The 22,793-nt window shown below is 41.9% G+C and overlaps 1 protein-coding gene across 4 annotated transcripts; it reads left to right on the top strand.

The window, feature by feature from the left end:
• Positions 1 to 253: 253 nt before the first annotated feature.
• On the top strand, positions 254 to 22,641 carry LOC147161669 (nipped-B-like protein B). 4 transcript variants are annotated; one of them, XM_086096589.1, is made up of 48 exons: positions 266 to 406; positions 583 to 681; positions 2,033 to 2,165; positions 3,010 to 3,175; positions 4,421 to 4,521; positions 4,794 to 4,893; positions 5,000 to 5,157; positions 5,246 to 5,373; positions 6,338 to 6,428; positions 6,641 to 7,156; positions 7,254 to 9,236; positions 9,306 to 9,431; positions 9,552 to 9,653; positions 9,738 to 9,800; positions 9,875 to 9,964; positions 10,282 to 10,391; positions 10,462 to 10,548; positions 10,757 to 10,988; positions 11,088 to 11,233; positions 11,331 to 11,411; positions 12,361 to 12,461; positions 12,536 to 12,662; positions 12,745 to 12,827; positions 12,954 to 13,086; positions 13,181 to 13,324; positions 13,916 to 14,002; positions 14,077 to 14,276; positions 14,358 to 14,460; positions 14,618 to 14,716; positions 14,790 to 14,936; positions 15,089 to 15,223; positions 15,300 to 15,398; positions 15,478 to 15,531; positions 15,631 to 15,739; positions 16,496 to 16,632; positions 16,721 to 16,861; positions 16,936 to 17,029; positions 17,317 to 17,471; positions 18,024 to 18,114; positions 18,199 to 18,372; positions 18,457 to 18,647; positions 19,094 to 19,201; positions 19,406 to 19,606; positions 19,950 to 20,096; positions 20,385 to 20,749; positions 21,059 to 21,233; positions 21,357 to 21,545; positions 21,678 to 22,641. In XM_086096589.1, exons 3-48 carry the CDS (start codon positions 2,102 to 2,104, stop codon positions 22,035 to 22,037), a joined length of 8,493 nt encoding a protein of 2,830 aa, XP_085952715.1. In that variant the 5' UTR covers positions 266 to 406; positions 583 to 681; positions 2,033 to 2,101; the 3' UTR covers positions 22,038 to 22,641. The 4 variants fall into 4 exon arrangements, with proteins under 4 accessions (XP_085952716.1, XP_085952715.1, XP_085952718.1 ...); XM_086096590.1 differs by lacking the exon at positions 583 to 681 and having other exon boundaries at positions 254 to 406; XM_086096592.1 differs by having other exon boundaries at positions 279 to 681; positions 21,681 to 22,641.
• Positions 22,642 to 22,793: the final 152 nt, after the last annotated feature.

Genomic DNA, 22,793 nt, shown 5'->3' with positions numbered 1-22,793 from the left:
TAGGTAAAGGTAGGGATGATGGAGAGCTGGAAGAAGATAGATAGATAGGTAGGTGGATGATGTATGAATATGACAGAACAGGAAGACAAAATGGATTTAACAAATAATTTGCATGTGAACAGTACATGTATTAATGTGTTCGCAGTTTGGACTGGCGTGCATTTTTACAGGTGCATAAGGTAACCACAAATACTGAAGACAGACCCCCCCACCACCACCCAATACCCACCGACCCACCCCTGGATGAGCTGTTTGGACGGCGGGACCGAGAGGGAGCTAGAGTCCCCCTCTCCAGCTGCCATCCTACTGCTGCTGCTCCTCCCCCTGCCCCTCCGCCGCCACCTCTACCTCCACCACCTCCTCCTCCTCCTCCAACGGAGCCACTTATTTCTCATCACATCCCGAGGTAAATAATACGTCCGGATTTAAATATATACACATACACGGGCTCCATCGCCACCCCGCGGAGGCCGCCTCATCGTGTACACCTGGCGGCCCTTTGGACGGTCGCTCCTCGCCACTGCCAGACGGGGGAAGCTCCCGGGCGGTGATTTTGTGCTTTTGTACCCCCTTCCTCCCTAGCGGTCGGTTCGGGGTTATGCTTCCTCCTCTGGCGAGAGACACCAGGTTTTTGTGAGGAGGTGGAGATGCGACGTTGAAGGCCACCGCCGAGCGAGCGAGGTGAAAACCCCCGAGACACCCACCGTAGCCTGGCCGAGAAAACGCGCGGCTAAGGCGGCTAGCTGGTTCCGATCCGGTGCCGGGGGGACGCAACTTACGGCTAGACCTAGCCAGCTAGCAAAGCTACATCTCCAGTATGTTGCTAGCCGGCTAACCCCTGACTTACTTTTACGGGCGCCGCTTGTATTATACGTTTACTACAACATTTAAGGCACAATAACGAACTCGTTACGCACTGACAAGCGGCGTCAAGGTGAAGTAATGTCGCTATTGTGGGCTCGGAGCGTCCCCCGGAAAAAAAGCCTTTAGTGTGACGGCGTAACAAAAGGCAGGATTTGAGACATGGTTTGGTGGATTGGCCATCCTTTCTTGTTTTGTTGTTAGCACGGCCATGCTAAGCTAACGCGAGACACAGAGACACAATTCCGTTCACTTCTCGTTATACACATAATATGTGCGGGAAACTACGTGGCTGTAAGTTTGTGTTTTGTGGAAGGAGGCTCACTGGAGCTTATAAGAAGGATGGAAACGCTTGTGATAGCAGCACCTTCTGGGCCAGACATGGAAGTTACCAAGCAGGCTAGCTTGGAAGGCCTCCACACACTTACACCGTAGAAATAACATGAATAATAACAATAGTAATACTCTAATAATACACAGTGTTTGTAAAGTCACGTTGCACACTTTTTTGTTGTTATTACTACTCTACATAAGTCACTCCTGAATTCCATATTGTTAGACACTGAATTACTATATTACAGTATTCTTACAGAGTTCAACATGCTTATAGAGTTAGAAAAACACACACACAACAAACAAAAAAATTTCCTAAACAACTTTATACATTTCTGACATATAGCTGTCATTGAGTCGCTAATTATCATTCGCAAGTGTCAACCTGGCAAGTTATACATTGGAAAAATTTCAGGGCACACCACCGGATGCGGAAGTTTTGTTGCACATAAACCCTATTTACTCACAAATCGACTTTGTCAGTGTGAAATCTGGGCCTGTTTAGTTGAACACAAAGTTTATAAACTCACAGGAAGTTGTGATCTAATTTGTTGTATGAATGGTGTTTCCATTCATTTCAACTGAGCAAAGATGATTTGAGATTAAATTGTTTTAAGTTACGAGTGTGGTCAAGGGACAATTTAAACTTGTATCTCAAGGCATCACTGTATTATTAAATAGTACGCATTAAAGCAGATGTAAATGTGTTGCAGTTGTTGGCTGAGTTGAATGTAGTAGAAGTTTTGTTGTCTGCACACCTGTAACACCTCTTTATCCGTTTGTGCCACTTCCTCTAAAAAGCCTCTAATTTTTTTTAAATGTCCTTCCCCCCCCCCAGCATTTTGGAGATGTGAGGAACGGGAAGCCCCTTGGTGATATCGAGCAGCATTTTGACCTCATCTTCAGTATGAATGGTGATATGCCTCATGTTCCTATCACTACTCTCGCCGGAATCGCAAGCCTGACGGACCGTAAGTGCACTGACGTCTCTTTCTAAAGTGGCATTTAATGAGTATCTGTGGTCTTTTTTCAATGGGCAGCGAACCCTTGATTTTTTTGCGGGGGTTAGGGACCAAGCACAAATGAGTGATGGAAGCTTCAGCCTGAAAAATGTTTATAATCACCTATATTAAGTTAACCATTTGAAATCTAAATGTACCCCAAATTATGATCTCAAAACACTTTCATATCATTTCAAATTCATCTAAATCATAAATAACCCTTGAAAATGAATGACTCACAGCTAATTTGAATTTAAAAAATATCAATTACTACTTTCCTATTAACAATTTTATTATGTTTTATGACTCAGTTAGACAGAGATTACAGCACAATACCATTCAGAAGTTTGTGGTCACACACACACTTGTGTGACTTAACCTCCGCTGACCCACCTGAGACTGACTGACCAAACCACTGTGGTTTGATTGAACCCAGGTTAAGAACCACTGGTCTAAAAATTGACTGACTAACTTGTGAACAGTCGTGCACAATTTTTGACTTTAAAACAACAACATTTAAAATATTCATCAAAAACACGACAACTATTTTATTGTATTTTATTTTAAGCCACTGTGACGTTATGCACAGTTACATCAACGGTGCGTAAATACAGGAACATCAAAAAAGTACTTCATAATGATTGAATTAGAATTTATTGCACCCAAAAGTCAAATAAAGTGTACCTACTTAAAAGTTAAAACAACAGTTACTTAGGCAGTGATTCTTTGTCCTATTGGCTGATTGATCTATGTAACGTGACGTTTTCCATTGCCTTAAATCATACCCTCTCGTAATCCTCCCAAACCTTCATAGTGTTGAACCAACTTCCACTGCCATCACCTCTCCCTGCTACCACTGCCAAGAGTCTGCTCTACAATGGACGAATCTCCGAAGAGGTCAGCGGCCTGTTGGTGTGTCGTGACGACAATCTGGTAACTCAGCTGGCGCACGGCCTCAACCAGGTGTCCACAGAACACATGTGAGTATCTCCTGTTGTAGGAGGTGGGCTGGTATTACTGGTTTGTAGAAGGGTATCGGATGCCAAATACTGTATAACTGGGATGAACGTGCGGCAGCAGAACGCAAGCCATTCCCTGGTCCAAATTATATTTGGAATTACATTCGACCCCCACTTAGTTGCGGTTCGTCACCCGCGGATTTGCTTTTTTTTTCTTCTTCAAATTTTAACAAATATTTTTGGGGGGAGGGTGCATTTTGTGGGGTGTTATCATCCATTTTAGCCCAGGTTTTCATGGAAAACGTAATGTTTTTTGTAGAATGTTTTAGGTATAAAAAAAAAAAAGAATACATTTTTTGCCATTGGTTTTCAATTGGCGTCAATTATGCGCAGATTTTTATTATTCACGGGCCGGCCCAGTCCCTACCCCCCACTATTAGCGGGGGTGGACTGGACTGTATTCATTATTACAGGTGCTTCTCAATTACTATAATATTTATACTGTACTGTACTACAATTTGCTCAAGATTTGGCATGGCTGGGCATGAAAATAAGGCCTAAAATGTCATCTGCTGAAACTGACTTTTACCGAGGGCCCCCTCTATGCATTAAAACTTTGTTAAATGTACATGCAGTGTTTTAAGTTACATTTTTTGCATTATTAATTGTCATTTGAGTATATGCAGAAGATAACCATTCTAAAAATGACAGTTAGAAATATCTTGCTAGCAGTTAGGAAACGGCAACCGTTCTCTAAATGTTGACTGAAAAGGTGCCATTATTAATTTTTCCTCAAGCAAAAAAACCCAAAACATATTCCATGCAGTGAGGGAGCCTGCATATCACATTTTAAGGTTCATTGAGTTGGCATATATTGGTTAAAAGGTCAATTTATTTAAAAAAATATATATATATATTGTATAGATTTATTAAACCCACAACTGTGATAATCAAAATAAAAAATAAGATGATGAAATATTTCACTCTGTGTGGAGTGAATCCAGATAATCCTGTATCTGTGCCAGTGTGTACTATTGAGGTGTAAAATATCAGATATAGTAGTGCATTGGTTCTAAATTGAAGTGCATTGTAGTGGTGTTAATGGTAACTGTGTGAGGTATAAGTAGACTGAAATGTTATGACAATGGTAATACTAACAATGATTATTCTGTTTTGTGATCTCGCAATGGTCACAACATTCAGTCACTTGTTGCCAGTGGTCATCTACAATGTGTGACTGTTGTGTTCTTTTTGTGTGCTCCACAGAGAGCTGAAGGACAACTTGGGGAACGATGAGCCCGAGGGAGACATGCCCGTGCTCCTACAAGCACTGCTGTCCAGAAACCCCAAAATCTTCCGGGACAAAAGTACGACCATGCAGTCGACATTTATAAAGTGTAGTGCGAAAATCTGATATTTGGCTTTAGATTCATTGAAGACTCTAAACTGCTCATAGATGTAAGCGTCATTTGTCTACATGGGTCATGCATTTGGCTAGCAACTAGTCCCAGTTCTCTCGCCAAAATATTACAATGCTACATAACTCTTTGAAGCCATTATTTTGCCGATTTTTGGTTGTTTTTTTAGAGTTATTGTGCAGATATTGTTGATAACTTTTTGTCCCTCCAATTTCCTTTAGGTGTAATCCAGCAACCAGCGGTACCACAGTATAAGATTTCTCCAAACCAGGTGCACAGGAGTCCAGCACCAAATTATCAGCAGTCTCCAGTCACTTCTGGGTAAGATAGCGGAGATGTGGATACACCGTAATCTATGACTTTTTTTTTATTCGTATTATTATTATTTTATTTTTTTTAACTAAAATTATTTTGTACTACTTCTCAGATGCTTCAGCTCGCCACAGTCCGGGTCCGGAACTCGGTTCATATCACAGCAGCAGCATTCAAACAGCCCCATTCCCAGTCCATATACTCCTCAGAGTCCTGCTGATTACATGCAATACAGTCCGCCCAGTTACTCTCAACACCAGCAGACGCAGCAAGGTAGCTCGCCCCATCCTTGTGAGAATAGACACGGTGTATCGGTCGTTACACATAACTCACTGGCAATGCGATTCACTTTTGGTTCCAGGTGGCGGTACTATTAGGAATCTCCATAACAAGGTGTCGGGACAGCTATCAAGTAACGCATCTAATCATCACGCCAAACCAGGCTCGGATGACGACTATGTCAACATTGCGCACAGACTTGGAAATGAGGTATAAAAACAAAGCCTTATAACAGATGACATTATTGAGGGAGCATTAAGGCCACCCTGGAAGAAAATTACATTAGAAAATTGTGTTACCGGTAATTAATATTTTGAGAATAAAATCATATGCTTTCTGCTTTATAGTTTTAATTATGTGAGAATAGAGTTGTATATTTTTGAGATAAAAAGTTGTGTATAGTCCAGGCAAAGTTTTTTTTTTTTTTTTACAATAAGGTAAAACGTAATTTCTGAGAATAAAGGTTTTTATTTTCAAGATTAATGCCCAAATTATGAAACTGTAAAATTTGATATATCTGGGAGGGGAGGGGGGGTTAAAAATTGTGTATTTATAAAATGAAATTCGTAATACTACGAGAATTAAATTCCATGTCAGGCCAAAAAAACAAAACAAAAAAGCATAATTTTTGACAAATTGTATATTTTAGAGATAAAAAGATTTATTTAATAATTTCTGTTGTTTTTTTTAATCAAAAATTTGGATATTTTTGTCATAAAATATTGTATGCTTTTGAGATTGAAGTTTTAAGATTTTAAGAAAAAAAATCATATTTTCAAGATAAATGTCGGAAATGTTCAAGATCAAAATTATATACAGGAACTCAGGAAAATGTATGACTTTCTTTTCGTAATGACTTTTAAATATGCACGTTTACTCATGAAAGATTGTGTCTTTAATCTTGTAGCGTAATCACACTTGTACCCCTTAAATCATAGCCACTCTCTAATTTCAAACAACTTCTGAATATTGTGGCAAAGTAGGTTGTTGTGTACTTTGTACATTCTTTGAGCTAATTTAAACTAAACTAGATCATAAAATTTCATTTAATTTGATAAATATGAAACAGTTGGTTCTATATATTTTAATCAGTTAATAATTCTTATTGCTCGTTTTTTTTATGCTGAGATACATAAAAAAAAAGTCAATCACAAATAACGTCTTGTAATGGCAGGAAAATGAGCACTCCATGATGGCCGCCTTGTTTCCAGTCAAGTCACCACAATCTGTGTGTTCCCCGGACGAGAGCGAAGAACCATCTAAATGTACGTAGCCATAGAAACCACTAGCGAGTATACAAAATACAGTGGAACCTCTGACCTCCCAACAGTGGCTGACCTCCCATTGAATACATTATCTTTATAATTTTTTCTAAATTAATGATACATGATATGAATCCATTCCTACTTTTGGTAACTGTATGGGTCATGTTTTTGTTTTGTCCGTTTTGAACCACTCCACTCCTGTGCCTCAATAGGGTCCAGACCGCTGCTCATAATGCAGTCACCTCCTTCTGACGTTCCTCCCAGCGCGGGTCCCAACATGCTGCTTTCCTCGTCCGAGCGAAAAAAGAAGAAGCAAAGGAGCAAGGCGGGCAGCGATCACGTGGAGAAAAACGCATTGTACGACATCGTGAGCACGCCGGTGAAAGACTCCGCCAGGCTGACGTTAAAACTGTCCAGAGTGAAGAACGTAGACAAAGAACAGTACGAAGAGCATTCTCCCAGGATGGACGCGGAGCAGCAAGCGTGCCTGACGAACAGTAAAAACCCCTTGCCGAACTCTGACCAGGACTCGCCATGCAAGTTTGCTGCAGAGGAGCCGGCAAACTGTCAACAGGCCCCGTTCCAGCCGAACGAGACCGCTGCCGTCTCCGCGGTGGTGCTTTTGGATGAAGCCGAGGCCGACATCGACGCTCTGGCAGAGATCGAGAGGACAGAACGAGATTCTGTCAGCGAGAGAGAACGATGGTCCAAGGAAGTCCAAGATAAAGGTATCAGTTAGGCCTTATGCAGCACAACTCAGTGGGTAGTTGTATTTTATTTATCACTGACATTTCATATACTAAGCTGCATGTTGTCATTTTGCAGACAAACCACTGAAAAAACGCAAGCAAGACTCATATCCTCAGGAACCGGGAGTCGACCTGAGTGACGGTTTCGCCGTACAAGGCGGCAACGGCGGTAACCAGATGACGCCCAAGAAGAAAAATGCGGCGAGTAACGGTTCCGGTCGTCCCGCTCTGATGGTCAGCATCGATCTGCAGCAGGCCGGCCGAGGATTACGGCAGCCCATCGTGGTGCTGGAGGCCAAGCAGCTGTGCGACGAGCACATCCTGCGGTTCAGTTCCGAGATGGAAGGAGAGAAAGACAATGCCTGCCAACTGACTGTTACCGAGCAGCAGGTTGATGACTTTGAGAAGGATATCCGTCCGAAGGAGAAGAAGGAAAACCTGCGGGAGTCCAGACACAGAGAAGACGGCGGCAAGTCGGACGGAATGCGTGAAGACTCGCCAAGGGATAAGCAGAATAGGAATCTAGGGTCTTGGTACAGGGAGGAAAAGAACGACAATGGTCACTGTCAACCCGAGACCTTAAAAACCTCCAGCAAGGCCGAATGGAACGCCGGTTGTCATAACGAAGACAAGGGCAGGGAGAAGAAGAGGACTAAAGATCATGACATGGAAAAAGATAGGAGTAGAGAAAAAGAGAAGGACAAAGACCAAGACGTGGATAAGGAAAAAGAGAGAGACAGGGATAAGATAAGAGATAAAAACAAAATTAGGCAAAAGGATACAGACAGGAATAAGGATAAAGATAGAGAGAAGGAGGTGGATGGGGACAAAACCAGAGATAGGGAAAAGGATAGGGAAAGAGATCGAGGGAAGGATAAGAATCAAGGTAAAGACCGAGTAAAAGAAAAGGACAGAGTTAGGGAGAAAGTTCGATCTAAGGAGAAAGAGCGGGATAAGGAGTTAGATAGGGATGACGATCGATTAAAGGAGAAAGAGCGAGATAAGGAGCAAGATAGGGAGAAAGATCGATCAAAGGAGAAGGAGAAAGATCGATCAAAGGAGAAAGAGCGAAATAGGGATCCAGATAAGGAGAAAGATCGATTAAAGGAGAAGGACCAGGAGAAGGAGAAAGATCGATTGAAGGAGAAAGCGCGAAATAAGGATCCAGATAGGGATAAAGACCGATTAAAAGAGAAAGAGCGGGATAAAGAAAAAGACAAAACTATGGAGAAGGAGCGAAATAAGGATCCAGATAGGGATAAAGACCGATTAAAAGAGAAGGAGCGGGATAAAGAAAAAGACAAAACTATGGAGAAGGAGCGAAATAAGGATCCAGATAGGGATAAAGACCGATTAAAAGAGAAGGAGCGGGATAAAGAAAAAGACAAAACTATGGAGAAGGAGCGAAATAAGGATCCAGATAGGGATAAAGACCGATTAAAAGAGAAGGAGCGGGATAAAGAAAAAGACAAAAGTGCGGAAAAGGAACGAAATAGGGATAAAGACCGGGAACGAGAGACGGTTGAAGGCAAAGAAAGAGTCAGGGAAGACAAGGCCAAGAAACACAAAGCGTTGATGCTAAACAGCAACAAACGTGACCAGTCTCAAGATGGGATGCCCAAACAGGACAAGGATCACAAAATCAGGCATGATGGCAGTAGACACTCCAATGACCACAGCGGCCGCGAAAGGACAGACAAATCCAGTTTTCCATCCCCGCAAAATAAAAAAGAGAGGAAAGGCGACAATGAAAGTAAAAACTGCGAATTTCCCTCATACTTGCTGGGGGGAAATTCGGGAGCGCTGAAGAACTTCGTGATACCGAAAGTGAAACGGGAGATTGTCGATAAATTCCCCACCGTCTCGGGCGACTTGGTTGATGTCTGGAAAGAACCTCGTGTTCTGCTGGAGAGGAAATCGCTGGTCGAAAACCTCAGCAAAGGCCCGAAAGCCATTGTGATGATGCGTCGGCTGAACGTTGACAACATACGAAGCATCAAGAAGGAACTCAAGGAAACGTACAAGTCGCCGAAGTGGTCTTCTGGTCACAAATCGAGAGGTATGGATTTCAGCTCTGGCCTTCTGGCTTTACTCTGACTGACTGATCTTTCACTTTTTGCCCTTGCAGAGATGTCATTTAGTGCCAAGCGGCGGCACAGTATGGTAAGTAAAACTCCAAAGTATACTGCTGACTCTGATGGAGAGGAGCAAGAAGCTGATGGTGACGGCGGCAGTGGCATCTCAGACAATGAGGGTAATCATTTCCAAGTGTAATGAAATAATAGGACTTAATAGCAAAAACACAATGATGCACACTTCACCAAGTCATCACATAGAATTGACCGCTCTTGTTTTTTTGGGTTGGGGGTTTTAGTGATGAGGAAAAAGCGAAAGAAAGCTCAGGACAAGTCGTGGAAGTGCGAGTCAAAAAAAGGTCGTCCACAGGCCTGGAACTCGGACGAAAGCGACGGTGATGGTGAGTCACTTGTTTGTGATCAAATGTTTTGTTTGTGTTTATTTTGTATGCTAATAAACTATTCTTGTGGCTATTTTTGTTCAGTGGCCAAAAAAATGAAGAAAAAACATAAAGAGAGAAAGTCGTACGAAAAGATGCGACCTGAGGGTATGTATTCGTTTAAATCTTAAATGTTTTAATTTGGAATATTTTAATTTGGAATTTTCAAATTTATGCCGCAGATTTGATGGACACATCCACGTTCAAGAGATTCGCAGCCAGTGTGGACAACATCCTGGAGAGTTTGGAGGATGTGGACCTCACTGCTGCAGGTAAACAAAGCTGACTTAGCTGTACAGTGGATCCTCACTATTCCTGTACTATAAATAGAACATTTCTGTGACCGATTAATGCCCCTATTGAAGTGATTAAAATTAAGACTATATAGAATAATTTTGTCTCATAGAAAAGTGAGTGCTTTGCATTCATTTTGTGGCAGCTATAGGCAATTATAAACCTTTTTAAAGGGCCGTCAATTATTTGCGGATTTTCGCTGTTAACTGTAGCCTCAGACCATGCACTGTACTTTTGTTCTGTTTTGTAAAAAGGATTAGCATTATACTTTTTTTTTGTACTTGCCCTCTTTCAGATGACGACGGTGATGATGAAATCCCAGAGGAACTGTTGCTGGGAAAGCACCAGCTGAGTGAGTTAGGAAACGATTCGGCAAAGATTAAAGACATGGGCATCCTTTATAAGGTAAGAGGAGTATGTCCCAGTGTCTTTGTTGTGATACTTAAGTTAATTTGCATTTGCTTCTTGTCCACAGTTTTCATCTCAGAAATTGGTGAAATTTATGAACGTACTGGAGAAGAACATCCAGGACAGTGTCAAACTGTCCACATTAATGAACCATGTAAGTTATCAGGCTGATGTTATCAGTATGCAGTTTATACTTGGGTCTTTTTGGTCTTTCAACATCTTTGTAAAATGTTTTGTAATTACTATGACTCTATTCAATTTATATAACTATATTTTGGTAAAACTACACAAAAAAAGACAATTAGGAATTGGACTAGACTAACAGTATAGCTATTTGTAATTTGAGTCGTATTGTATTGAAGGGTAACGACTCCATGGATGAGGAGCGGCTGTGGCGTGACCTCATCTTAGAGCGGGTGACAAAGTCGGCCGACGCCTGCCTGACAGTGCTCAACATCATGACGTCGCCGCGCGTGCCCAAGGTGGTTTTCATCGAAGACGTCATCGAGCGAGTGCTGCAGTATACCAAGTTCCACATGCAGAACTCCTTGTACCCCAAATACGACCCCACTTACAGGTTGGATTACCACGGAGGTCAGTATATCCGTCATCAAATAAAATAATCAACCACTTGGGTATTTTTACAAGTACATTAAAACTCTTTGATTGTGTACTTGTACTTCCTTACCCAAGGGCATAATTCCAAAGGGAAGAAAGCAAAAAGCTCAGGCCATAAACAGAAGACGGTGCTCCAGCTCTACGGCAAAGTGTGCGACATCATCAGCAACCTTTCGGAGTTGGTGGAGGTCCAGCTTCTCACCGACAACACCATTCTCCAGGTGAGACTCTCCATCTGTGCTCATGTTTCTTTCATGATGAAAAGTATCTGATCGTCAATGTCGTCTGATTTATGCTCGTTGCCCATTTCTCATGTAGGTGTCCACCCTTGGCATCACGCCATTCTTTGTGGAAAATGTCAGCGAGCTGCAATTGTGTGCCATCGCATTGGTGACTGCGGTAAGTGTGACTTACTGTAGTTTTGCAACGACAAATGCACGACTATTTTATGTTTTACATGATTGTCCTTCTAGATTATCCTTTGGCGTGTTAATTGTTTAATTGTGGATTTGTCCCAGTAATAGTAATAATCAATAGTTCCGACTAAAAATCTTCATGTGAGAAAGGAAAGTCGTCTGTCACAAAAAAATAAAAAATAGCAAAAAAGAGTATTATTTACTTGAAAAAAACTAGTAACGTTTTTTCACTCAGGAAATTCTAAGTACATTTTACAAGGAGAGTTTTGAGTACATTTGACCAGTTTATAAAAAAATACATGTGGAAGACAGCCACTCTATCACCAGAGCAATGCCGCTCCTGCTGTGCGTCAGTATATTGACGGCGGAATCCTAGAGACCCGTTTCTGGTCTCATTTTGGACACACCAGCAATGCAGTACAGTGGCAAACAGAAAAAGTGGTATGGCTCAGGTGGTAGAGTGGCTGTCTCCCAAGCTGAAGGTCATTCCTCAACGCCTGAGGAACTTTTCTTTTTTTTTTTAATAAACTGGTAAAATGTACTCAAAACTCTCTTTGTAAAATTATATTTGCACCTTTTTAAAATAACTAATTTAATACATTTTGTTTCATCTAGAAGGAACTTGCATAATTGTTGCAAATAATTTAATTTGTCTTACAAATGTTTGCGTTTAAACATTTTCTTCTTTGAAATGATCGTCCAAATCGTGATGAATATTTTCTTCATAATCCAGCAGCCCTATATTACTTTTTTTTAGTTTTTGTTTTGTTTACAGTATACTCTAGAGACATTTGACCACAGACCACACATAATATGACAAATTAATTTCACACTTGAGGGGTGGGCAGGCAGGCACTCCAGACACCCACTATTTGTATACAAGCCATTAAAAAGTAAATTTTCCATAATATGTCCCATTGTCTCCTCTCCAGGTGTTCTCCCGCTACAGGAAGCACAGGCAGCTCATTCTTGAAGAGATCTTCAACTCTATGGCCAGGCTGCCGTCCAGTAAACGCAACCTACGAAATTTCAGGTAAGCCAATAGATGAAGAAGACTCCAGTGAATGGACGGCCATCTAAATGCCCCTGTCTTAATGCGTCTCGCAGATTAAACAGCAGCGATCATGGAGGTGGCAAGCAGATCCAGATGGTCACCGCCTTGGTTCTTCAGCTCATCCAGTGCGTGGTGCAGCTGCCATCCACAAAAGATGGAGAAGACGAGCACAATAAGAAGGTGGGCAGCAAGAAACATCCGTAGATGAATACAAATATCTGTCATTGCTTTCCATAGTTCAGTGTTTATTTGCTTCTTGCAGGTGGACAAAGACGTCCTCATCACCAATTCCTATGAGACTGCCATGAGGACTGCTCAGAATTTCCTGTCAGTGTTTCTCAAGAAGTAAGTCCATGTCATGCAAGTCTAAAAAGAAGTTTTTACTAACCTTTGGCCAATCTATGTGGTAGGTATGAATTGGAACACACTGCATTGGAATATTAACCTGACCGCTGTGTGCGTTTTTGTCAGGTGTGGCAGTAAGCAGGGAGAGGATGACTACAGGCCTCTATTTGAGAACTTTGTCCATGACCTCCTGTCCACTGTCAACAAACCCGAGTGGCCCGCTGCCGAACTGCTACTCAGTTTGCTGGGTCGCCTCTTGGTAAGCGATGTCATTCCCACCGTTGAATCACACATTTTCCGCAAAATAGCCTCTTTTGTTACATTATCTCTTTCTTTTTTTTCCCGTCCTCCAGGTGCACCAGTTTAGTAACAAGCAGACAGAGATGGCGCTGCGGGTGGCGTCGCTGGATTACCTTGGCACCGTCGCTTCTCGCCTGCGTAAAGACGCTGTTAATAGCAAGATGGACCAAAAGGCCATTGACCGCATCCTTAAAGAGGTACTGAAAAAAAAAAAGCTGGTCTTTTTAGTTCTATGTAGGGCTGGGCAATAAATCGAATTTTGTCTTCTGGATTATTAAAAGCTATTGTTCTTATGTTCTGTTACATCCAGATGTTATTGTAAATTGTAATTATCCACAAGTGGCAGAATGCTGGATGGGTGGTTTACAAGACATGTTTACAATAGCTACCAACTACTTAATGGTGGCATTTAAGCTCAAACTATGAATGTTAAAACTGATAAACTGATTGAACTGATTGAAATTCAATTCAAAATTCAAATTCAACATTTTGCACTGGAATAAATTTTGAATAAATGAAACATTTAAGTAAACGTTTGTTGGGTTTACTGGATTAAAATCAATTATAATCGTAATCATCCTGAATGAATGACTGAAAAAAATCGAGATGATATTTTTTGGCCATATCGCCCAGCCTTAGCTCAATGTGACTCTTCAAACAGGAGAAAAAAAATGACTCAAAATACAATAATTCAAATCTTAAATTGGGATAGTAAACATTTGAAAAGTTATCATGGTTTATCGGTAAAGTGATTCATCTTAACGCCGGACTAATCATCATCTTTGCAGTCTCACGGTAATGATGAGACGCAGCAACTCCAGAGGGCCCTGCTGTGTTACATCGAGGAGAGCAGTGAAGTCGATCCCTCTCTCGTGGTGAGTATGCGTAATCAGTCCGCTCAGCTCATAACTGGACTTTCACTCACTGCCGGCACTGTGCTTTCACACAGTTTGCCAGGAATTTCTACATCGCCCAGTGGTACAGGGACATCACGAGCGAGGTGGACAAGGCGATGAAGTCGCACGATGACGACGACGACCCAAAAGCTTCATATGCCGCCAACAACTTTGACTCCTCAGAGGAGATTGTGCAGAGGGCCGAGATGCGAAAGAAGTTCTTGCGCAAGGTTATCAGAAACTCTCACACCAGGTAAAAACACTCTGCCATTATGGATCAGTCATCCTTCACGTTATTCTATGATTAATCGGCGCGCTCTCATATTTATTTTAGGATCAGCTCTGACGCACTCGACTACAGGGACTCCTGTTTGATTGTCCGATACCTAGCCTCTATGAGGCCGTTCTCACAGAGTTTTGACATTTATTTATCACAGGTAAAGTAGTCAAAAATACAAACTTATTACTAAGCGACCTCACACATGACAATGAAAAAAAAATCGATGTGTTTTCTGACTGCTCTTATACACTAGTGTGTAGTAGACTTTACACCGATCTGATTGGCTCGTCGCAAACGCTTTCTGTCTTTTGCAGATCCTGAGAGTGCTCGGTGAGAGCGCCATCGCAGTCAGAACTAAAGCCATGAAGTGTCTGTCTGAAGTTGTGGCTGTGGACCCGAGTATTTTAGCAAGGGTGAGACTTTGCCATATTATAGTTTTTGCATATTCATAACACCGAACTGATTTCCATTATTCTTGTTCTTCAGTCCGACATGCAGCGTGGCGTTCACGGCCGCTTAATGGACAACTCCACCAGCGTACGTGAGGCTGCTGTGGAGCTCGTCGGACGTTTTGTGCTCAGTCGGCCCGAGCTCATCGAGCAGTACTACGACATGCTTATCGAGAGGATATTGGTAACTAAACTATTAAAACGATACATTGCACAGCGAGCATCCAAACCACGGGGAAATTTAGTGTTGTTCACAATTATGCCGCTATTCCCATATTTACTAGAGAATTGGATTGAATCCAGTTTAACGGACCTGTTTTGTTTTGTCCACAATAGGACACGGGTATCAGCGTGAGGAAGAGAGTTATTAAGATCCTGAGGGATATTTGTTTGGAGCTGCCAGACTTCCACAAGATCACCGAGATGTGTGTCAAGATGATCCGAAGGGTCAACGACGAGGAGGGGATCAAGGTTTGTTTAAGTCAAAACCTTCTTCTGCGGGCTTTATTTAGTTTTATTCAACTTTATTTACTATTTGATCCTGCAGAAACTGGTGAATGAGACCTTCCAGAAAATTTGGTTCACACCCACACCCAGTCATGACAAAGACGCCATGATCAGAAAAATCCTAAACATCACAGATGTGGTATGTAGTGTGTGATTTAGTTGAGTACGTGCAATATGTTTATGCATATGTAGGATCCTTTACTTTCTTGTCATCGCAGGTGCTTGCGTGTAAAGATTCCGGCTACGATTGGTTTGAGCAACTCCTCCAAAACGTAAGCTTTTAAATTGGATGTGATTATCCATATCTGCGATTTATGGTCCCTTTTTTTAAAACTGTATATCCTTCACCTTTTTTTTATTTTATTTTTTAGCTTCTTAAATCAGAAGAAGCCGCTTCGTACAAACCTGCTAAGAAGGCCTGCAGTCAACTGGTGGACAATCTGGTGGAGCACATTGTGAAATCTGAGGAGTCAGTCGCAGGTAAATAGACAAATTGAATTGTTTTTGCTTCATAAGTTGTTCTCTGAAGCTGAGCCATGATTGGTTGCTACCTGAGCCATAAGTAACTGTGATGTCATTTTCAGTCGACAGCAAGTGGCAAAATGGCCGCTCCCTGGGATGGCTTAAATCGGGTGGATTTGTTGCTTAATACCGATTCCACAAACGCTATATTATAGTCAAGAACATATTTGGGTGGTCTTCCCCATTAAGTTAGCTGACTTTTGTAAGTTCAGTGGTTTGGTGAAATCTATAACATGTGTGTTTGTTTTACGTTTAAACTTCAACCGGGAGTGGCAATAAACTGCTGTAAGCAAGCACGCTTGTCTCTTTTTTTTTTGGGAAAAATTGTTCACTACGTGTTGCTTGTTGTGAAGTTCACTGCCACCATTTAGCGCTCGTTATTTTCTTTTTGTTCTCAAGTCAAGACAAAGAATCGGCTAAGCGACTGCTCGTATCAACGAAAAACTTGTAAGCCGAGGTACCACCAAATGACTGTATTACTGATTACATTCTTATTATTTTAACAAAATTAATATTTTTTATTTCAATAATAAGGATGTGGCTAAGTGGCCACAAACTTTTGTATGGTATGTTTTTTTTTTAAATAAAATAAGTGTATGTTATCATTGTATATGTATATTATTTATTTTTTTATAAGCGATGTATTTAATCTATTAAACAAATACATATATTTTTAAAATATCACCGTGTCTTTATTTTGTGTGTGTGCCTCAGAGTGTGAGGACAAAGACGTCAACTCCGGTCGCCTGGTGGCATGCGTCACCACGCTGTACCTGTTCAGCAAGATCCGACCGCAGCTGATGGTCAAACACGCCATGACCATGCAGCCCCACTTGACCGCCAAGTGCAACGTAAGGATCAACTGCCGCTGATTTATTGTACTTCAGCGCCCTCTAGAGGCACGAATAACAACTGGCTCTGGTACTGTATTTTTTGCAGAATCAGAATGACCTCATGATCATTTGCAACGTGGCCAAGATCCTGGAGCTGGTCGTGCCTCTGATAGACAATCCCAGTGAGAATTTCCTCACCACCTTAGAAGAAGACCTCATGAAGCTCATCATCAAATATGGAATGATGGTCTGTTTCATTTGCAACATTCGTGGTCGGTGTAAAGCTGGTGCTCATGTCACTTTGTGTGGTCTGCTTCTCAGGTTGTGCAGCACTGCGTAAGCTGTCTCGGTGCTGTGGTAAACAAGGTCACACACAACTACAAGTTTGTTTGGGCTTGTTTCAATCGTTTCTATGGTAAGGCTATTACCCGTAGCTTTAAAGAGGACATATTATGCTTTTTTTTTTCTCCAACAATTTAAAATTAGGTGTCTTAATAACGTGTCTGTGGCATGCTTTGGTCAAAAGACCACAAGGAAAATTGTGTGTGAGGTATTACAAACAATTTGCACTTTCCCATAGTATTTCCTCTTTAGCGTGAACCCAAGAGTGGCTACTGCACTCAGTCATTCTTAATGGACGTTTCAATTTAAGCTTGTACTTTGCTGTTAGGTGAATAAGATTTCTCCTTCCTCAAATTGTAGGCGCCCTGGTCAAACTCAAGGCTCAACACCAGGAGGACCCCAACAGCCCCACCTTGGTGACGAACAAGCCCACGCTGCTGCGCTCGCTCTTCACGGTCGGTGCATTGTGTCGACACTTTGACTTTGACCAAGAGGAGTTCAAGGGTGCTAGCAAGGTAGGATACCAACTTCACCATGCACACTGTAAAAAAGAAAAAGAAAAGAAAAAAAGAGTAGTATTTACTTGAAAAAAAAATAGTAACGTTTTTTTTTTTTTTTTTTTTACAAGAAGAGTTTTGAGTGCATATGCCAGTTTATTTAATAATAAAAAAAACTACTCAAGGATTCAGGTTGGGAGATAGCCACTCTATCACCAGAGACAGACAGACAGAGGGAGAGAGAGAGAAATTACAAAAATAATGACAAAATATGCATTTGGGACAAAAAGACAAATGTTCAAAGTCAAGTCATTATTTTAGTGCCCTTATTAGAATCACGCACACCCTATCAGCAGCTTCCCTCGTTTTGTTGTTTACATGTACATTGTCTGCTTCGAGTTTACAATAGATGATTTAGATTTACCAAAAAAAAGTGTGTGTGTGTGGGGGGGGGGTGGGGGGTTTTGACCAGTTTGCAGTTCTAACAGCATAACATAACTAATGCAGTGAATATGAAGTTCAATGTAAAATTTGAACTGAATTTTTTACAAAAACTGTTATTTCTTCTAGCTCATCATCAAGGACAAAGTCTTGGAACTTCTTCTGTATTTTACAACTCACAAAGATGAGGAGGTCCAGGTCAAGGCCTTGATTGGTTTAGGTATATTAGTGCATTTTAACACACTTACTATATATTCTCTTCAATCCCCACCCTCAGTAGTTACATGATTTCTGTCACTTCAAGGCTTCCAGTTCATCATGCATCCCGAGCTGATGTTCGTGCCGGACGTGAAGATTCTCTACAACAGCACCCTGTCCGACGAGCACAATCTGGTCGGTCTGAAGATCCAGGTGCTTAAAAACATGCAGACATATCTGCAGGAGGAGGACTCGCGAATGCTGGAGGCCGACCGTGACTGTGAGTTCAATGAATCCTTCGCTGCTTCCCGCTGTCTGAACCATTTGTCTGATCACGTTGATGTTTTTGTTTTTGTCGACTCAGGGAAGGAAAAGGCCAAACAGGAGGATCTAAAAGAGATGGGCGACATCTCGTCGGGCATGAGCAGCTCCATCATTCAGATCTATTTGAAGCAAGTGCTGGACTCCTTCCTGCACACGCAGTCCACAGTGCGCCACTTTGCTCTGAGCGTCATCACGCTGACGCTCAGCCAGGGCCTCATCCACCCTGTGCAGGTACTTCCATCTCAAGCCTTACACAACATAAACCAGGGGTGTCAATAGGAGGCTCCATCTGGATCCTAGGATGAATTTAAAAGTGGAAAAACACCATAGGGATTGTTATTGATATATTAATTATGCTATGATTTTTTCTACTCCGGCACACTTGACACCAAAGTGGACCCTTAACCCCTTCAGACCTTTGGAATTTGGGGTTATCTCATGTTTTTATTTGTTACAGTGGACGCCAGGATAATATGGCTGTAACGTGTTTGTAACCTTACAGCTTATATGTCACATTTTTAACATGAACATCATGCAAATCGACTTGCGATTGTGATCGGTTAGCTATGATCCAGAGTGTTGCATTTTTATTGGTTTAGACATGCAATCATCTCTGGGTCTGACGGGGATAAGTTGACTCCTTTTCCATTAACAATTTTTTTTCTTCTTTTTTCTAGTGCGTGCCCTATTTGATTGCCATGGGAACCGACCCCGAGCCAACCATGAAGAACAAGGCTGATCAGCAGCTGGTGGATATTGACAAGAAATATTCAGGCTTTATCCATGTAAGTTGCCCTTACATTTTACAAAGTGTACCAAGTAATTATAGGGGGTCATTGGTTTATGAGGGTCCCGATATACATATTTTTGGGTTACAAACTGGAGGGCCTGAGTCACGATTCAAGCTCAAAACTCAACTGTGAGGCCAATGTGCTCATGACTAGAAGAGCAGCTGTTCCTTGACTAACTGTGGGTTTGTGAACTGACAGATGAAAGCCGTAGCGGGGCTGAAGTTGTCCTATCAGATCCAGCGGGCCATCGTGGGATCCACGGTCACGATCCTCCGAGGCTTCCGTCACCACGACATTGACACGGCCCTCTGCGCTCATCTGTTTACTTTGGTCCGGGGGAACCGCCAACATCGACGAGCCTTTCTCATTTCTCTGCTCAACATGTTTGACGACAGCTCTGTACGTAGTATACAGTGTTAAGAATTGGATTGCTGGGTCGGGCTGGGCTATATTGCCGTAAAATATTTTTCCCCCACATTTTATTTCTGATGATAATGGAATTTATCCTCCTTGCAGGCTGCAATATGGGAAAAAAAATAAAAATTATAATTTTTTTAAAGCATTTTTTAAAGCATTTTTTTTTATTACGTTAACGAAAAAGTTTTTCCAACTTTAGTTAGTTATTTTTCTTAGCTTTTGCTTACTATATTATAGTTATCGGTAGACATTGCTCCATTATATTGATTAATTTCCCAAGCTCTCCTGCAGGTTAATGAATGGATGTTTTCTTTGCCCTCATCAGAGAGCCGAGATCAACTTGCTGCTATTCGTGGCGGACAACTTGGCCTGCTTCCCGTTCCAGACTCAGGAAGAGCCGCTTTTCATCATGCACCACGTTGATATCACTCTGTCCGTCTCTGGTAGCAACCTGCTGCAGTCTTTTAAAGAGGTGAGCAAAGTTCGTCCAGCTCAATGTGTCGCATTTTGCTTTTGTTTCGTGTAGCTTTTCTCTCAAGCTGAAATGATGATGTGCTGTGAAAATGATCACGATTATCATGGCACAAATTCAAATGGTAGTTAGGAATACTGTCGTTAGCCTAGCAAGCTCTCCCTCACGATCTTTAAGTGAAAAGAAGCATATATACATCATGCAAAATGTGTTCCCGATAATTCAATTCAAATTCATGATGGTGTTTTATGGCTAAGCAGTTTCATCCCCACTTTGCTCCCTGTGCAGTCTTTAAGAAAAGGACCAATTCCACGGCCGAAGAAGATAAAGAAGAAGAAGAAAAAGAAGAAGAAGAAGAAGACAAAGCCTCGGAAGAAGCGAGACAGCTCTGACGACAGCGAGGAGAGCAGTAGCCGATCCAGCAGCAGCAGTAGCAGCAGCAGTAGTAGCAGCAGCAGCAGCAGCGAGGAGGACGAGAAGGTGGAAATGGTCCAGGCGCAATCTGAGTCAGACATGGATGATGAGGACGTGGTGATGGCCCGCCTCCCCGAGGACCCGAAGCCTCTTCTGGACTTTTCCCTGGCGTCGCAGGGAATCTTACTGCTGCTCATGCTCAAACAACATCTCAAGAATTTATATGGCTTCTCAGACAGGTAGGTAGGGCCAGCACTGGAATATCCCACGAAACCCTCTGCGGTAGTCAGGCTTGTAGATTGATTTAAATCAAGCCCAATAAAATGATTTAATTTCAAAGGGGAAAAAATTAAATGTAAAAATATAGAAGACAATTGCTGTAGAAAACGCATGGATGGAAAGTCTTTAGAAAAATATTTCAATCCTGATTAATATTTTAAGTAAACCCTGATGAAAAAAAAAAAATCTGTTATACAATACAAAAAAAATAGATTTTTATCAACCACTGTGGTAGCGCTCCAGCTCAAAATATTTTGTATTTCTGACAGCAAAATCCAGAAATACTCACCGACGGAATCGGCCAAGGTGTACGACAAGACAGTGAACAGGAAATCCAAGGTGCACTTCAACCCTCGCCAGACTCTGGACTTTCTGAAGGTTGGCATGTCCAGCACTGACATCAGCCACGAGACCAGGAAGTCTATCGTCAAACAGTACTTACACGTAAGAATTTGTTTCTGATAACTCATTCTCTTCTTCTGCTTCAATCAAGTCATTATATCTACATTTAGATTTTGTGTCAGGGGCTAGTTATGAAATTTGACTGACGATGCGTTTCTGTCATAGTTCAAAGTGCTGATGGATCACCTTGACCGCGAAGAAGAGGAAGAGGAGGGCGAGGCAAGCGCCAACGCCAGAAACAAAGCAATTACTTCGCTGCTCCAGGGCCCCAAACCCCGAAACCACAACCACAACAATCACACGGCGCCGATTGAGTCTGAGGAGGAGGAGAGCGAGGATGAAGACCCCCCGGCGGTAAGAAATAATCTTAAATCCTGTGTTATCTGAGATTTGTTGTTTTGCCTCCATATGAAAAAAAATGCACATATCACTTAATTCGCTGTAAAAAGCCAAAGAGCCTCTGACATCTTCTTTGTTTACCCGCAGCAGAAGTCACGCCGAGGTGACGACTCGGCGGAGGATTCAGGCCACATGAACGAGAGCGTGGACGTGAGGGACGTGGTGGCCATCTGCTGTCCCAAATACAAAGACAGGCCGCAGATCGCCAAGGTGGTGCAGAAGACCAAAAGTGGCTACAGCATACACTGGATGTCCGGTTCCTACTCCGGGCCCTGGGCTGTGGCCAAGAAAAGGGACGGTCGCAAAAAGGTGCCTTGGTTGGACAACATCAAGGAGTCGGACATTATTTATAAGAAAATCTCCTTAACAAGCGGACAAAAGTTGACAAACAAAGTGGCACAGACTTTACGGGCACTATACGCCGTCAAGGACGGGACTAAGCATTAGACACCACTCTGGCAGCACCACATGGGTTCAGTATGTTACAGAGAGACATTCAAAGCTCTTTCTATTTAAGGACCTAATAGACCAAGTTGAAGTTAACACACCAGAAGGAAATGTTTTGAAAAACATTGGGTGGGAGCTCCTTCGCTGTTGTGCAGCAACCCGGTTCATTTTTACTCCCACTGACTGTATTATAGTTGAACTAAAAAAAAATATGTTTATATCTGAAAATAATTCTGTAAAAGAAAAAAAGAAAGTGAATGTTGGAAATTAGTGTATTGACGTTCTTAATAAAGTGTTTTTTGGACTTTAAAATAGCATCCAGGGGATTTATTCACAAGGTCAAAAGCACAGGAACTACACTTGTTACGAAAGTTTTGAATTTACAGGACACAAAGCACCTCATCCATCCATTTTCTACGTTTGTCCTAAGTAGGGTAACATTGAGTTGGAGCCTATCCCAGCTGACTTTCGGTATGAAAAGCGATTCACACCCTGGACTTTAGATTAGGGGATGTCGATAATATTTGTCAACCATAGGCCTATGAATCCCTTCTTTGAGACTTGTGATTAAGGGCTGTATAAATAAATTTGACTTAACAGGGCACTTATTGAAAAACCAGCATCCACACCAATTCAGTCTTCCAGAAGCGAACCAATTTCCACTGTGCTTTATTTCTTTCTTTCTTTTTATCGTGGAGGATAAAAATCACGTCTGGTTGTTAAAAAAAAGCATTGAGCATCATAAGATGTAAAATT

Source organism: Leptonotus elevatus, chromosome 15 (genome assembly GCF_054856555.1).
Source record: "Leptonotus elevatus isolate MCC_2025b chromosome 15, RoL_Lele_1.0, whole genome shotgun sequence".
Taxonomy (NCBI): Eukaryota; Metazoa; Chordata; class Actinopteri; order Syngnathiformes; family Syngnathidae; genus Leptonotus; species Leptonotus elevatus.
Note: the sequence above shows the minus strand (reverse complement) of the source record. Positions and strands in the feature narration are given on the sequence as shown.